Source organism: Taurulus bubalis (genome assembly GCF_910589615.1).
Source record: "Taurulus bubalis genome assembly, chromosome: 2".
Classification (NCBI taxonomy): domain Eukaryota; kingdom Metazoa; phylum Chordata; class Actinopteri; order Perciformes; family Cottidae; genus Taurulus; species Taurulus bubalis.
In genome coordinates this window covers 5,820,799-5,838,055 of record NC_136590.1, presented here as the reverse complement: position 1 = coordinate 5,838,055, position 17,257 = coordinate 5,820,799, and the positions used below count along the sequence as shown (strand labels likewise).

The window sequence follows — 17,257 nt, the reverse complement described above, 5'->3', positions numbered from 1 at the left end:
ATTATTTCCTCAATAGAGGCAAAAGTTCTTGTGATACTCTTCTGGCAGCTTGGATGACATCGTCAGTGTTGACTTTATCTCCAAATTCAATCTCCCTGTGCTCCAGAAGAATTCCCTGTGGGAGGAAAACAAAAAAAAGGGGTTTACCTGCATTAAATTATAAAACTGTTGGGACAAAGTTTGACCGTATCGGAGGTTTTACCTGCTGTTCTCGGCCAATGACGAAGACCCCGCCGAGGACAAAGCCCTCTCCCAAGACGTTTCCCATGAAGCCCTTCTTAAAGGCCCGCAGGCCGTTCATCCACACCCCGACGCGCAGGAACGCAAGGAGACCCATCTTCCGCTCACGGGGCCCATAAAAGCTCCTCTGTGAATGCAAGCAGACAAACGAGAAGCCTTGAATCATTCATGCAGATCTAAACGGATTACTCACAGATCCTGAATGACTCGGAGGGGAAATGGAGCATAAGGCACCGATTCATTAGAGGGAAGAAAATTTAAAAATATCACCTTTTCATCCAAGAAGATCTCGCCCTTGAAGTACGATCGGAAGTTCTGGACCTCGGTGCCGATGTCCTCCTTCACCACAGCGTACAGAGGGACCCCGAGCTCTTCCAGCTGGGGCTTCAGAGAGGAGAGCTCTGCAGCCTCCTGCAGCCCACAACAACAACAACACTGTATGTGCTACAAACACAAAGATACATAAACACCACAACTACTAAATGTCAAGATGTTTCAGGATACTGGTTGTGTTCTTACATAACTTTAAACAGGTTTTGTTTTTTTCAGTAGCCATGTCTTAAGGCTCCATTGTATTGTCCATTTTGTTTGGTCTTGTCTTTAGCTGCATCATGTGCCTTTTATAAATTGATCCAGTGTGTTCATATTGTTGTGTAACTTAGTGGCGGAGCTACTTACTCCTCTGTGGCGTAATACAAGTGTGCGATAGTCCCAAATGTGTTGCACAAATACAAGCGGCTCAGTCATTAACCAACTCATGCCATGCAGCATTACAACACTGTTCAACACACACACACACACACACACACTATTGGAGTGGAGATCCAAAAGTGTCAAAATGTGAGACGGTGGATTTGGGGTAAATGTTTATAAAACGACGCAGAAAGACACACGGAATATGTTGTACTTATCCCTTTTCATGAAGCAAATTCATAAAGACATTTAGTGCTGAAAGGAAGACACTAGACATGACATCACCTCTCTGCACAGAAATCACCCGGGTCTCCGAACTGCCATGACGACAGCTCCGGACCTCTCCCACAGAGACCTCGCTTTCAGGGTCCGTGTTTCTGAGGAAACAAATGAGGCCAAAGGGTAAAAAAAAAAAAAAGTTGAGCAACAGAATAAATGCATTTCCAACTGAACAACTACTCATTTCACACTATTTATGAAATAACTCTCACATCACGGCTTTGGTGGATGGAAATAAACCAGTTACCTCCTGTCAAAGTCTTCAGGTCAGCCTCCTCCAAACGTTTGAGCGTTGCCTTCAGCGGCGTAGTCAGAAAGATGTCGGTGAAGAAGTTCATCACGGCGGTGACGAGGCCGCCGACTGCCGCCACTGCGCCGGATATTATCCCCGTCTCCATTTCAGTCCTCTGCGCACTCAATGCATCGCGGACTCAGCGCATTTATTTAAAAAAAAATCCAGCTGAAGCCTTTTCTGATCCTCCCCAGAGTTGCTCCAAAACTGTGTACGCCCGAGATATCGATCTGACAACGTGATTGGACGCAGCTGCGTCGTCGAGTGAAGGCGACTGCAGATACCGAAAAACTAAATAAAATACAAAACGGCCATTGTTTTGTGCGCCAGCGGTTGTTGGCCCTCCTCCTTCGGGTCGAAGGTCACTGGAGGAAACGTGCACCGTCACATGGCTGCAATGTGGAAAGCTTACACAATAAAATGAAAATCATAGTGTTGCAATCTCCATTATCATTTTGTATCAAAACCCTTTTTGTAAATACATGCATTCTGATTTAATCAAATACAATAACTGTACATAACTTAACAATTTTGGAACAGAGATAGAGAAATATACATAGAAGTATTGGTGATAAAAGTGTATTTATTGCATTTTTTGGTGGTATTCTCACATCAAAGACATATACTGCAGCAATAGAGTCATTTAAACTTATAATAAAAGGTGGATCCTCAGACGACACTGCTTGATGACAAAAGTTCTGCTTCTTGTCCTTCCTGAAAAGCAACAAAATTTTTTTTACAATTCATACAACACTAAAACTCAAAAAATTACACCTGTCTGATGTGTATAGACTAAGATATAAATCATAAATCATGTTGTCCATGCTTGGTCTACCATGTCCTCGTGCTCTGCGTCACCAGGAGGGTTTTCAGGCTCCTCTTGCAGCATCTCGCCGGGCGCTGTCCCCTCTACGGTTACGTCACCGTCAGCTGGAGCCGAGCTATCAGTGGTCTCGTCTGCCTCCTGAGATGATTTGGACAGAACAGCTCTGGTTAAGCATTAAACAAATGTGTCTCAAACCCAACCCCGCTGCCTCCCTCTGGACCTGTTGCTGTGGTATTTGGTGAGAATAAGATAACGACGACCAGACACCTTCTCCTGGTCCTGAAGAGGAGGGGAACCAGATTCCTGTGTCTCCTCTGGTTTGGGATCTTTGCTCTGTGGTGCCGACTCCAGCTTACCGGTTTCACCTCCATCAACCTGCCGGTGAAAAGTTGTCATGTAGAGAATTAGTAGACCTGCCTTTTCTCAGCCTGATCCCTGTCTGTATTTTCTTCAGCTGAACTGAACTTTAGAGGGGGAATGAACATCTTCTTCTTCTCCTCAGCTGTTGTTTTCTGTCGTCACCTTTAAAGTTCAAACTATCTTCAGCTGAGTTTGCCCTCAAATCTTCTTCCCCACTCTGCTCATCCATCCATCACCTTTCCCTGCTTCTTCTCCTGCATCTCTTGCCTTCCTCAACCCAAATCCTCACGCACGCAGCCATTATTTCATCACCTCCTCTGCATCTTGAGGGTCACGAGGGCTGTGTTTGTCTTCTAGCCCTTCTGGGTTTAAGTCGTCGGCGTCTCGGCTGGGAGTTGAGCGTAACGCTTCAGCTGCTTCAGCTGCTTCAGCCACCTGTAGAGCAGATGCGAGACAGAAAAACATAAGTAGGTGCTTCGTTGTATATCGTGGTACTGAAATGGTAATGCACAAAACGTGTCTCATCACCTTCTCTTTATCTCCGTCAACTTCTTTCTCTTCTGCATGATTAGGGGTTGCAGCTTTCTCTTCCACGCGACTGTCACTCGGCTCCACCTCTGTTTTCTCTTCCTCCAGATTGTTTTCAACAGGCGTTTCTGCGGACTCCTGTTTGACCTCGGTGTCGAGGGCCTCAGAAGAGCTACTGGCCTCGGAGGGTTTTCTCCTGGGCGACTCTGGAACGGTCGCGTTTTCTGTAACCTTTTACCCGGCAGACGCGCTCGCCTCATTCAACCGTTTGAAGACATTTGGTGGACATTTCCACACCACACGAGGCGAGTCATGCATTTTAGAATAATCAGAAAAGACCTCATGAATCAAACCCAAAGAGCAACATCAAACCACTGAAGGGATTGCAAAAGATCAGTTGAGCCACCACCACCAGAAGCACACAGATTTGAGATGTTTTTCTTCATTACCTGCGGTTCAGTGTCCTTTTCTTGAGCTTCAATTTGGCGTTCGTCTGCGTCTTGCTGGTTTTCTGGGTTTTCAGAGGGTTTTGGTTCCTCTTCTGTCACAGGCTTGGTGTCCTCAGCGGCTCCTGTTGTGACTGACGTGGGCCCATCGTGCTGCAAAAGATATCATGTAAAGTGTGAAAAAAGACGCACTCCAATTGGTAGTACATTAAAGTGATGACTGAACCTAAAATGTACTTCTCAAAACAGGGAAAGTAGGGCATCATTATCATTATAACGATATCTGAAATGTCTTTACAAAAGAAAAGTTTACTTCATCCATGCAGCAGAACAATACACGTGTGCAAGAAGGATTGTTTAGATTGAAGGATTGTTTAGATTAATTCATACATTATTCTTTGTAAAAAGAGTCCAAGAGATTTAGTCACACAACATACTTTTGTTTTGGACTCGTCCAGGGCCTCACTGGTCTTTGGCTCCTCCTCACTCAGCTTCTCCTTGGACAACGCCGCCTCTCTCGCTTTCTCCTCTCTTGCTTTCTCCTCTCTCGCTTTCTCCTCTCTCGCTTTCTCCTCTCTCGCTTTCTCCTCTCTTGCTTTCTCCTCTCTTGCTTTCGCCTCTCTTGCTTTCGCCTGCTCCTGCTGCAGGAGCGCCAAGGTGGCCTTTTTCTGCAAATAAAAAAGTGATAGAGCAACAAACAAGATCTGTGAAAAAGAGAAAGAGGACCCTGGTGCACATATGTAGTAGTTTTACCAACAAACAATACATTTTAAGGCGATCTTAAGGGTTTGACCTTCTGACCTTTCATTTCTAAGCACCTGAGGGAGCCGTAGATTCCCAGTCCAAGCTGAAGGTAAAAGGTTACTGCGTGTTTGTTGCCACAGCCACGATAAGCTTTAACGCAATCAGCTTGGGGAGCTTAGGCTGTCTAAGTCCGTATCATCCTTTACCGCAGTTCTCAAAACCGTCAGTAAAGGTATGAAATAGCTCGAATACGAGCAGTTTCATAGTGAGCAGTAGTGCTTCATGTTGTTTATCTAACCTGTAGCTTGTGGGACAATAAGTATTCAGCTCATTTACTTTAGTAAAAATAGCAATCCTGCACTATAATGTAAAAATAGTGCTTTACAAGTAAAAGCCTTGCATTCACACTTTAGTTAAAGAATGTGAGTTTAATTAACAAAATAAAGTTTGAGGAATCACAGAGTTGGTGATTCTCTGTGGTTTTGTCAGCACTTGATACAAGTAATCATGTGCTTTATTGTCAAAAACATAGTATTGATTATAAGCGCTTCAAAGTACCAACGTATCGTTTATCATTATATATAATTATATATATCATATTTCATACGTTATTATGTAATTAACATGTAAGCAGCATTGTAATGGGGTGGAGCTATTCTAAGCACTTTATATAATGTAAGGACATTTAATTGTCTTTCTTTTCTTTCTATATTGTTGTTTATTCCATTTTATTGTTGTATTATTTAAACTGTCTGATTTGATTTACCTCTCTGCAGTCCTGAAACGTTTGAGTCCTTGTTCAACCATATAAAGCACTTTGGTACCGTGTTTTGAAAAGTGCTATATGAATAAAATAGTTATTGTTATCATATTTTGTATTATCATTATAGATTTTCATTTATTTTAAATCCGGAGAGTGGAATCATAGCTGTCAAATAAATGTACTGGGATAAATTAGCAGAAAATAGAAGAACTGGAAGGAAAGTAGAAGTACCACAGACTTGTATATAAGTACAACACTTACCTCTGTCTCATATTCTACATTTGAGTTGAACTTGTAGAGCCAGTGGGCGAGATACTGGATGGGATTCCCGGGACGCTGCTCGGCCACCTCAGCGAGCCCGTCGACCAGACACTTACCCAAGTGCAATTTTATGTACTCGGAGTCCATGTTTTTATTCACCTTAACTTTACTTTCTGAGTGTATGACGTATACTGACACTTCCAATTTGTCTTTTTTTTTTTTACCTTAGTATTAAGCTCTAAATATTTGTATTTTTACTGTGTATTATTTCTATCGTGGGCTAAATCTAACAACTTATTTTAACCAATTTATTAACCAAACAAGGAGATTGAAAAAACGATCCTTCTTCCTGGATCGTCCGGATGTATCGTGTGTGTCTCCATAGTAACGCTGTTGTAGGAACCATTTTTACAGTATTGAGGGGAACCCTCAATTCTTTAAAAGTGGTTCCTACTTACTACTACTACTACTAGTAGTAGTAGTAGTAGTACTTCTTCTACTACTATTACCACGTCTTCTATTACAACTTTTAAAAAAGGTCAGAACCACTTGGACTGTTCCGTCTCCCCCTCTAGAGTGGTACGTTCCGCCTCCCCCTCTAGAGTGGTATCCTACGCCTCACCAGTTCAGTTCACGAGGTTCGCAGAGAAGTTTTCCAGTTAAGTCCCAAAACAGGTGCTACTGGCTTTGTTTTGACTGCTGTGTGGGTCTATTAAACTGTACGTACGTTCAATTACATAATACTATGATTTATGTACAGTATGTTCATCACTTTTTAAGTAATACTTTATCCTACTTATTTTGGCTACAGCTGGTCATGTTAATTAGAACCAATTAGGAACAATGAACTATCTGTAGCGTTAGCTTCCATATATGTAGAGCATATAGAGACTTAATATTACTACATTCAATGTAGTTCAGTCATTACTCATTTTTACAGTGTGTTGTTTTCATATTTTTGTCTTCGTAGTCTCTGAGTTCAAGGTAATATGTCTCTAAGTTAGTATCTGTTGTATTCACAGTCTTTAGTCATGGTATCCAGTTTGTGGGTTATATAACCAGCCAGCTTGATTGTTAATTGCTGTCAGCTGTTTACTTTAATGGGATGCTTTAGGTAGCTGGAAGCATTGCAGCCTCATGGTTCCACCTTGTGGTAGTTCCTTACAATGGCTATGGTTTCTATTTAGTTTTTTAGTCCTCCTTTTATCACAAGTCACACACACACACACACACACACACACACACACACACACACACACACACATACTCACAAACTAAATATATATTCTTGTACATTCTGTTAGCCCAACTCCGCTCAAGTTTTTTCTTACTGGAACCTGTACCACTACGTCTTCTACTACACTTACTACTATTACTTCTCTATTGCTAGCAAATGAGGTATATATTAAGGTGCACCTTGCAAAAGTATTCACCATTTTTGGGGTTTTTCCTTTTTTGTTGTATTACAACCTGGAGTTCAAATGTACTTTTGTTTGGATTTGATGTAATGGGCCTACACAAAATAGTCAAACTTGGCAAAGTTAAATGACAAAAAAAGGTTTTTAAGAAATTCTAAAAGAAAGTTGGCTCTTTAATGAGGATGCTTCTGCCTGAGAAAGATTGATAGAAAATAAAACTGCATCAATAAGATGTTTTTGTTAAGGAAATTGAATGTTGTGACATTTTTTCTGGATATATGTTTATGACGGTGATGGTTATGTGGTCATCATGGTTGTTGTTGTTTTCCAGTGTCTTGTAAGCCCAAATATATGGGTTTGGCACTATTTATTGTGCAGGACACTCAACTCAGCTACTAGTAATATTAATAACAATAATTGTGTTAATAATAAACACAGCAATCAATATATTGATTTATTGATCACACAAATGTTTTGCCCAAATCCCCCAGGACAACAAAAGTACAAGAATGGATAGAAAGATTTAAAATGACTAGTTTAGTATGCACATACTAAAATACTCGGCCTGCATATGTCAAATATAATTAAAAGAAGTATTAAGATAAAAGCAGATGCAAACAAAAAAAGACGTTCAAATATTTGCCAGAATTTTCAGTTAATAAAAAGCAGATTTTGAGACATTATCATGTGTAGCAAGGGATACATCTGAATGGTTCATTATTTTTGTAACAGCTCGTATAGGGAAAAAAAAGACTTAACGCCTTTTTTCTTTAGGTGGACGAAGGACGAGAGTCTTGACATTGAATTAAAAGATATGAATGGTAAGCAATCCGATAGTTCAATATGGCAAGTGCTAAGGTAGTTAATGTAACATGAAAATACTGTAAAGATGTCCCAGAATGTACCCTGACAGACACACTGTATGTATCCAGGGGCAGTTTACCCCCATGACAACCCAGACTGAAAGTCACATGAGGAGACTGTGGAACATATTTCTTTTTATCTGTTTAATATCTTAGATAGTGACAAAGCCATGGCCTGATCTCTTCAATATTTAATATCTTCTTATTTGCACCCTGTCCTCAGGTTTTCTCACACGGGGGAGGAGATGGCCGGGAAATTTGCAGCAGGCTCAGTTTCCCAGAAACCGATGACACCCGGTTAACATTTGTAATCACGGATATCATTTTCCTTGTATAATCATACTACACACCTTTCAGCCAAATATAGCTTTCACGTCGCCGGGAGGACTCGCCCAATCAGACCGTGTGCAGTCGTGAGCCTCTCACTGCATGCACAGAGGTTATTCGAGCAAATGTCATCAAAAAATCTGCATAGATTGACCTTTTGAAATCCTCACTTCAACGTCATTGAGTTGATTGCTTCTCTCAGGTAAGCTAACATATAAGATGCTGGTCCTTATGCAGTGTTGGCCCGACGAGGAAGTAACTGTTCCTCTCCTCTTGTTCTCACAAGGAATGATCAAGAGTTATATCATAATATTATAGTCAGATGCAGTATTATGTTTGAATAAAAGGACTATAGAGAACATTTAAGGCCATTATGCTGCCCTCTGGTGGTTGTATCTGCAGCAGACTTTATTTTGGGGGTAATACACAATAGTTCCTATATTTTGATCAGTTCTAAATAATACACACATGGAACTTTTCTTCATGGGAAGAAGAGTTGTCATCTGTCCACATATTTTCACCTCAATTCATTTCACTTTTTTTTAAAAGAAAAGACAGAGAATATATAAAAAAGAAACACATAACTGAATATGGGAACTACTTCAATTCTCAAGTGTAAAAACGGTAGCAGCTAATCCAGAAAGATTATAATCTGAAGGATTTACTGTATACAGGACTCTTTATTCAAAAGTACAACACAAGAACGGACACAGGACATTTTAATACTCGACTTTTAACCCATATATATATATATATATATATATATATATATATATATATATATATATATATATATTATTATTATTATTATTATTATTATGTTATCAATTAGACTGCATATATACACTTTAATTCATTAAATTATAAACGCATGACTCGAGATGTATTAAATGAAGTTACGTGAACTCTTTGGTCCACGCTAATAAATTATGTATGCTTCCAACATATGACATCATTAATGCATTTAGTGAATTATTTCTAAAGCAGATCGTGCAGGCGGTTTTTATACTGAGAGGAGTTCGTGTGCAGAAACCTTTGTTGCAGCAGCAACATGTTTTGTCTTTACAAAGTTGTAAAAGCGCGCAGGAGCGACCAGCTGTGTGGGAACAGGGAGGGGGGTCTCGGTCCCGGTCCCGGTCCTGGTCCTGGACCCGGTACCGGTCCCGTTGCTGAAGTGTCAAAGGTCTGATCTGATCCTGTACCTGCAGCGACTCCTCCGGTTTCACCCCCACTGCGTCAGCAACAGCTGTCCCGCCGCCACGCACCGGCTGCCAGAAGGGGAGCATTACGTCCTCGGTGCAAGGCTTCACGGAAGACTTGATTATTATTATTGTTTAGTTTTTTTTTTCGTTGACAAGTTTCTTGGATTCTTTGGGAATATTTGCTTCATCGTGCAAGGTAACATGTCACCTGCTTGTTCCCAGAGAGCCAAGAGAGGATTAAATATAGTTAGGTTTTGCTTTGACTTGATGGTTATTCATGGTCGTATTTTAGGTATTCACTGGCTATTTATCTTCATGCTATATGGCATCTTCCTGGTTTTTAAGGTTGGAGTTGTGCTGTTTAGTGTCATGGTTTAATCTTTCCTCCTTATTTGGACTGTGGTGAAATGTAATGTGCACAGTTTTCTATGAGTAACTGAGAACCAGTTGACTGTTTTGATGAGGACATTTAAAAGGTATACAAATGTAGCTGTAAATGAAGCATGGCATCTTTTTCTTTTCTTCTTGCTGCTCAAAATAATCAGTTGCACTGGCGAATAAATGAAATGCAAAGTAGTGTTTTAATACAAGTGTCGTTTGTTCTAATAATAAACACATGCCTGTAATTGAGCTTAGGTCAAATTTTGGAATCGGTAGATTTATGGCTTCTGGTTTTTAAGTGTGTGTTTGTATTGTGGAGGTGCACACACATGCAGTACTGATTTACTATTATACTACAGTAGACGATGTAGTATGAGAGGGAAAACATGCACATGAGCATCCTGACAGGTGTTTACCTGCCAGGTGAATGTCTCCCTGGAGGCACATGGCTGCAATGTCCAGTGTGGACACTTTGAAACCTTCTCAATCTCCACTATGCCTCCTCCCACAGGGGCAACCTGCTATTTTTAGCTCATGCCCTCCTGGCAGATGGGCAAGATACTGTGATGCTGTGGATGCTCATACCCCACCGCTTCTCCGCCGTTAATCCGTGTAGCCCAAATCAGAGGTGTGGGACAGAGACGGCCTAGCTCCATGCATGCAGAGCAGATCTTTGGACACGTTGGTGGAGACATGGGGACCTGTATATATGTAGCGGGATGGGCATCTGCAGCGGAGTCCCAGCAGAAGTGAATGGGAATCATCAGATGGTGTTTTTAAAGTCTTAGAGTGAGTTTGTTTTTGCACAATTTGTCTCGTTTTTTATTTTTTTTTTGCATTCTCCGCTGACGACGTCGCTCGTTTCATCTCCTACACGGTAGATGGTAAAAAATACTAGCTTTCAACGTGTGTGTGTGTGTTTGTGTTTGTTTTTGTGTTTGTTTGTGTGTCTCTCGCATCACATGTTCTTGGACGCAGAAGGTGTCGGTTTTGAGTTTCTTTCACCAACTGAGCCCATGTGACTGCTTGGCCAGGCCTCTGTATTTTCCAAAGTATTCAAAAGGTGAAACAAGGTTAAAGATCAGTAACACTTTTTACTTTTCAAAATCTCATTAGTTCTATATGAGTGAATTCATTATGGAGTTTCACTGCTTCCCTTATCTGAACAATGTGTGACAGAAATACCATTTCTGATTTTTTTTTTGTGTGTTAACCTTTCCTCTTATGGTTCAAACATGAGCATTCCCTTCATGGATCTCTGTGTTTTGTCAGCACCTGACTGGCATTATGAATAATGATAATTGCTCCCGCTGGTCTCTCACAAGCTGGATGGAAAGTTCTCCATTTCGTTTCCACACTCGGATTTCTGTGCAGCGAGTGCAAAGGCCAAATGGGTCAGTTTGATGCAGCAGAAATCTGTTTAGAATGCTGCATCATATTAAATTAAACATTACTCCTGGTTCATTCCAAAACTTAATTTCCATCCAATGTTTTCACTAGTACCTCAAAGGCGACATCTGGATGCATCTCGTTAAGATGTTTGTGGTGAAACATTTGCTCGGCCTTGGTCAGCTGGAGACACATTATCTGGCTGCGTCCCCTAGTAAAAGTCAGGAATTATGGATCAGTATAGGCCTTCATGTCTTTGTTAGCCATCTGACCATCCGACTGCAGATTACTTCACAGCTCCTCGGTATGCAGCGGCAGAGGCATACCGCGAATGACAGCTGCCGTCCTCTTAACCGCAACATAATGCATGTAGGAACATAATGCAGCCTGAGTCTTACTGTGTACACATCTAATAAAAACATCAAAGCAAGACACGGAGCGCTTGACCCCAAGTAGATGCTGATCATTTTCAGGCAACACACAATGAGGCGGTAGGAAGCAGCAGGTCTGTTTTTAACGCGGCTCCCTATGGCGTTTGAAACACAAGGTTAACTGCTGGGTGACGGAGGTGTTGAAGCCAGCTGGGAGAGAGCGCAGCACAGGGCTGCGATCCGACCCCGTGAGAAAAGCGGGGGGAACAGGAGCACAGCAAATGTCAAAGGGCGGTTGGATAAAAAGCCCTTGTTTGCTCTTTGGATCCATTGTTTACAACTTCACCACATTCCAGGAGCGGCAGTCGCTGTGTGGTGACGGAGACGTTTGTCGTGTTGCCACAGGACACAGGGCATTGAAATTGATTAAAACACCAGGTTCCCTGTTAAAATCACAGCTATAGTACAAGGCAATGAGGAAAGTTTCTGCTCATCTTCAAGTCAGACCTATTTTCTAATCTAAATCTGTTGAACTCGGCTTCCTCAAAGCACCTCTCGCGGCCTCCTTTGCCGTATGAACTCGAGCTACCCTTGTGTGACGAAAGCCAAAAGCTAGTTCGGCTAGTTTCCGGAGGTGAATATTGGCATGCGCATTCCGCGGCCGGCTAGTGTACTGAAGAGTGTCTACATTACATCGTCTATATCCTCGACCGGCAATGTCGCAGGTCACATGGCCTTCGCTGACATGCAAGCTGATATATATATTACTGTCGGGGAAAGCTTCTGAAATCTAACATCCAATCCCTCTTCCTTAGTTTGCCACCTGTCCTCAGGGCGACTGAACAAGTTAATTGTCTTCAGCTAAACCCATAAAAGCAAGAACTGAGCTTCAGTAAACATTTTGACGTACTTGTACTGCCATTTTATGTTCCTATATACTTCTACGATATTTTTACTGCAATACATTTATTTGACAGTTAGTTTACAGATTAAGAGTTTTCATTAAAAAAAACATATACCCTTCTAAAATACGCGATATTGTTAAGATTATATCAGTGGTTCCCAATGTTTAAGATGTTGTTTGCATTTTTACCAAAGAGACGTTTCCTGACTGAACTTCTCAGATGGTTTCATTTAAATGATTTTTGAAAGTTGCCTGATATCCAACAGAATTGTTTGAGTAGGCCATGAGTGAAGCGAAGAAAAAACTAAATGTTGGGCGATTTTGAGAAAACATCTCACAACTTCACAGTGATTTTTCAACATCTTGACAACAGCGTTTTTCTCGCCCCCGACGTCGATTGTCCAATCATTTGTCCATTTGATGAATCGGTCAACTCAAACTCGGTGGAGGGATTCACGTCTGGAGCTAAAATTATCCTCTATTTCACAAAAAAAACAAAGATTATCTCGAAAAAAATTGTTTTTCTTCATTTCTCTCCAGTTAATCACCTCACGACCCCTCATATTTATCTGGTGACCCCCTAGGTTGGAAACCACCGGAGGTTGTTAAAACTATCTCCACCGCAGCTACAACAGTAAAATGCTGCGTATACATGGAAACATCAGTATTAACAATCTAATTACGTTATCAGCTCCTTACGTGTGATACTTTAAGTATATTTTACTTATAATACCTCTCCTCATCTTACTTTTGACGCAGGACTTTTACTTGTAACTTAGATAAAGGATCAGACAAGATGGGACTCTATTTTCTGCACATGTTTTATGATGATTTTAAACCCGATATACGGAATATAGTTTGGCTGACACTGAATATCGCACTTGTGAAGAAGCACACGCTGATGAATGTAGCCACAAACCTTAACGCGGCGCCAAAACATATTATTTACCTAACTGACGAGGCAACAACCTCATCGGGCGGTGGTGGGGGGGGGGGGGACTTTTTTTGGAGATTGGCAGGTTTTCAATTGAGTTTTTTTCTGATGGCTTCAGCAGTAACGGTGTGACGTAATGCAATCAGGAAATGTTCCCCGTAAGCCACACAGAAACACATCCATTCTCAGGATGTGTATTTTAAGGTTGGCTCACCGTCGAAGGCGGCGGGGCCCGCGGCTCCCAGAGTTGGGGGTTTCTGAAACGGGATGATGGGGGGGGTGGGATGAAGGCTTAGTAAGGAGTTGGTGTGGGGCTGCAGAGGTTGATATTGGTTATGAATGTAAAGGGTTTTTTTTGGTAGGAGGAAGAACATACTGACACACCTGCTGTTTAAGGAGAAACGAGTGTGTGGGATAAAGGATGGTGCTTTGATGGGTCATTGGGTTAAGATGGAACGACTGAAGTCGTTGCATTAAAGAGGGATTTAAAGGTGTCGTGTGTCTGCAGCTTTGGAAAAGTGACAGATACGGGGTGCGGCGGCGGAAGCTTAGTGTGTTTGAGGCCCCCGTGTAAAAGGGAAGGTGGTGGAGGAAGAGGAGTCCGCTCGGTAAGATAAGTTGGCACGCCGTCCTGTTTATCAAAGGGATGTGAGGCGCAGAGCGAAGGCTCAGCCAGGAAGGAATGAGCAGAGTCATCGGGCCTCTGTAACACGACGCTGCGGCCTGATTGCCCGGAGCAGCTGGGCGGCCACCGTATCTGTTGGAGCGTGTGCGTCTCCTCACATGTGTGTGTGTGTGTGTGTGTGTGTGTGTGTGTGTGTGTGTGTGTGTGTGTGTGTGTGTGTGTGTGTGTGTGAACGCATCATTTTCTGTGTGAGTGAGGTGGTTTGAGGAGGCTGGATTAACATGTGTGTGATCGGTGGTGATCTCTTGCTGCCACGTTGATGGCTTCTTCTAATGTCTGCGTCTGCTAACTCTTCTCTTTTTACAGCCTTCCTGGTGATTAATGTCTTATTCTTTGTATCGTTTCAGAACATGGAGACATATTTCACTTTACTTTAATAGATTTTATTGTAAGTGGTGACGTCTCAATGCCACAGCTGATGCCTTGTAGATTGATTACCTTTTAAAATTTACATTTTTTGCAGCACTAGTGTGTATTCAAATGGCTTTCCTTAAATCTTTTACTTTTTCACTCAAGGCCCACTTAGCTATGTTGTGTTTTTGTCCTCCACATTTTTTTTAAATGCGTATCAAAGCCAATTTGCAAATGACTTAACTTGCAAAATGCATGTTGATATTGTTGCTCTCTGGCAAATATATTTCCTCTTCATTACAAATATCACCTTCAGGTTAAGTGGTTGCAAAATGGCGTAATAGGAGACCACTATTACTCAAGCAGTGGTATCTTCTGGGTACATCCACTTAAAGAAAATTAGCCAACATAAAGGACAATCTACTCCTTTACTTTACCATGCTAGCAGCAGCCTAACCTCAGCTGCTCTAGACTGGTTGCTAAAACACATCAAAGGATGTAAGCGAACGCCACTTGGACCCGATACGGAGCGTCTGCTAGGCTAATAAGTAATCTGATGTACACGAGTAATGCCATGGTCTCTTTAGAGTGGTGGGAAAGTCCGAGCACTTGTCTAGTCATTTTGTTACCGTCCTGACACTTAAAGTGCTCGTGTTGTAGTGAGAGGTGAAGGGTTAGAGACATGATGGAGGGCAGGTTTTTAAACGGTCATTTAAGAACCTTTATTCAGTAGAAATAGCAAACATATGCCCGTCTCTTTGATCTCTTCTCTCATTTCCTGTCAACGCTCCATCATATATCTTAATAAAAGCATATAATACCTTTAAAAGACTATTTTTTACATCACTGTATGCAATATATGTGTTTTTTTGACTGTTGAATCAGGCAAAATAAGTAATTTTTAGTTTTTGTGACATGCATATGGGGCTACCGTGGTTCAGTGTTTGAGCGGCTCGTCTTTCAATCAAAAGATCTGACCATATCGATGAGTCCAAGGGCAACTTGGAAACAAAATTGCTCTTGCGTTGTATTAATGGGTATTGATGGTTAGTTAGTCGTGATGGTCAGGTGGCACCTTGCATGGTTGCTCCTGCCATCAGTGTATGAATGGGTGTGAATGGGTGAATGACACACAGTGTTTAACACTTTGAGTTGTCGGAAAACAAGAAATGTGCTATTTCACTCCATTTACCATTCATTAGGAATTTGTTATTATTCTAAAGGACCAGTGTGTAGCATTTATGGTGATCTATGTGCAGAAATGAAATATCATATTTGGGCTAGATGCCCCTTAATCCTATACACTGGTCCTTTTTAATTGGTAAGATTATAATAATTTAAAGATTCTTAAGTTTTATGATGAAAAACCCAATTCCAAATGGTTTTAAACCATTTGGAATTGAGTTTTAGTGGCATCTCGTGGTGAGGTTGCAGATTTCACCCAACTGAATGCCCCTCTGTTCACTCCTCCCAAGTGTGTCGTAGAACTACGGTGGCCTCAAGATAACATAAAAACTGAAACCGCTGTTTGGATATCATACAAACTGTTGAGGATACGCTGAACAACACACTCCCTATGTAGGGCTCATTCCAAGCTACACACTGTTCCTTTTTGAAGTCAAAATGGTTTCTGCTACTGCGTCCATTGCATCTCAAAATGTATTCTCTCAATTCGCTCCTCGTCCTCCCTCCAGCTCCTCCTAGGGAAACCCCGGTGCGGCGGTATCTCTTCGCGATGCGAAGATGGCGCCAATATTCCCTCCCCGAGGCACCGATGCGTTCCGCCGCTTCACCCAGGAATCGCTGGCGGAGATCGAGAGGCTCAAGGCGGAAAGCCAGAAGGCAGCAGAAGTAGATAGCCACGAAGGGGAAGAGCCAGAGGCCCCGCACGCTGACCTGGAGGCGGGCAAGAGCCTGCCGATGATCTACGGAGACCCTCCAGCAGAGATGCTCAACACGCCTCTGGAAGACCTGGACCCCTTCTACAAAGCACAGCACGTCAGTCTGAGCACATCTGGGTCTCACATGGCAATGAAAACACGCACGCACGCGCACACACACACGCACACACACACACACACACACACACACACACACACACACGCACACACACACACACACACACACACACACACACACACACACACGCACACACACACACACGCGCGCACACACACACACACACGCGCGCACACACACACACACACACACATACTTGTATTTGCGGCCTTGTGAGGATGCCATACTAGGAGGTTACACGTGGGGACTCCACACACACACACACACACGCACACACACACACACACACACACACACACCTAATGAGCTTGACTCCATCCCTGCGTAACCTTAAAATACGACAGGATGTATTGCTTGACATAAATTTCAGCCGCATACAGTATCTGTTACGCAATGTATACCATTTCACTCGCGGTACGTTACAGTTAAATGTTAGAGTGTCATTTCAAGATTGTCATCACTTATCTATTAAAATATGGGAAGTGTTTTTAGAATCTGTACCATCTTGCATTTATACTTTTATAATCTTTTTCTTTTTTTCCAGACATTCATTGTGGTCACTAAAGGAAACACGATCTTCAGGTTCAACGCTGAGCCGGCCTGCTACATTCTGAGCCCCTTTAGTTTGGTTCGAAGAGGAGCCATCAAAATTCTCATACATTCATATCCTTTGAACTATTGTTGCTTGAGCTTTTTTTATTATTGTTTAGTGTGTTCAGGTTTGAACTGAAAATAAAGTGGTGTTAATTAAGCCACAAATTAAGTTGGGAAATGTTGGCTTATATAATATATATATATATATATATATATATATATATATATATATATATATATATTGATATTTATAATATATATATTTACAATATATATATATACATATTTACAATACTGTATATATATTTATAATATATATTTCAATATATATATATATATATATATATATATATATATATATATATATATATATATATATATATATAT

At 41.5% G+C, this 17,257-nt stretch overlaps 1 protein-coding gene across 1 annotated transcript; it reads left to right on the top strand.

Moving 5' to 3' along the window:
* Positions 1 to 15,988: 15,988 nt before the first annotated feature.
* Positions 15,989 to 17,006, top strand: LOC306753381 (sodium channel protein type 4 subunit alpha A-like; the record flags this gene model as incomplete). Its single annotated transcript, XM_079237250.1, has 2 exons — positions 15,989 to 16,255; positions 16,821 to 17,006. The coding sequence occupies exons 1-2, from the start codon at positions 16,001 to 16,003 to the stop codon at positions 17,004 to 17,006; spliced, it is 441 nt and encodes a 146-aa protein (XP_079093376.1). The 5' UTR covers positions 15,989 to 16,000.
* Positions 17,007 to 17,257: the final 251 nt, after the last annotated feature.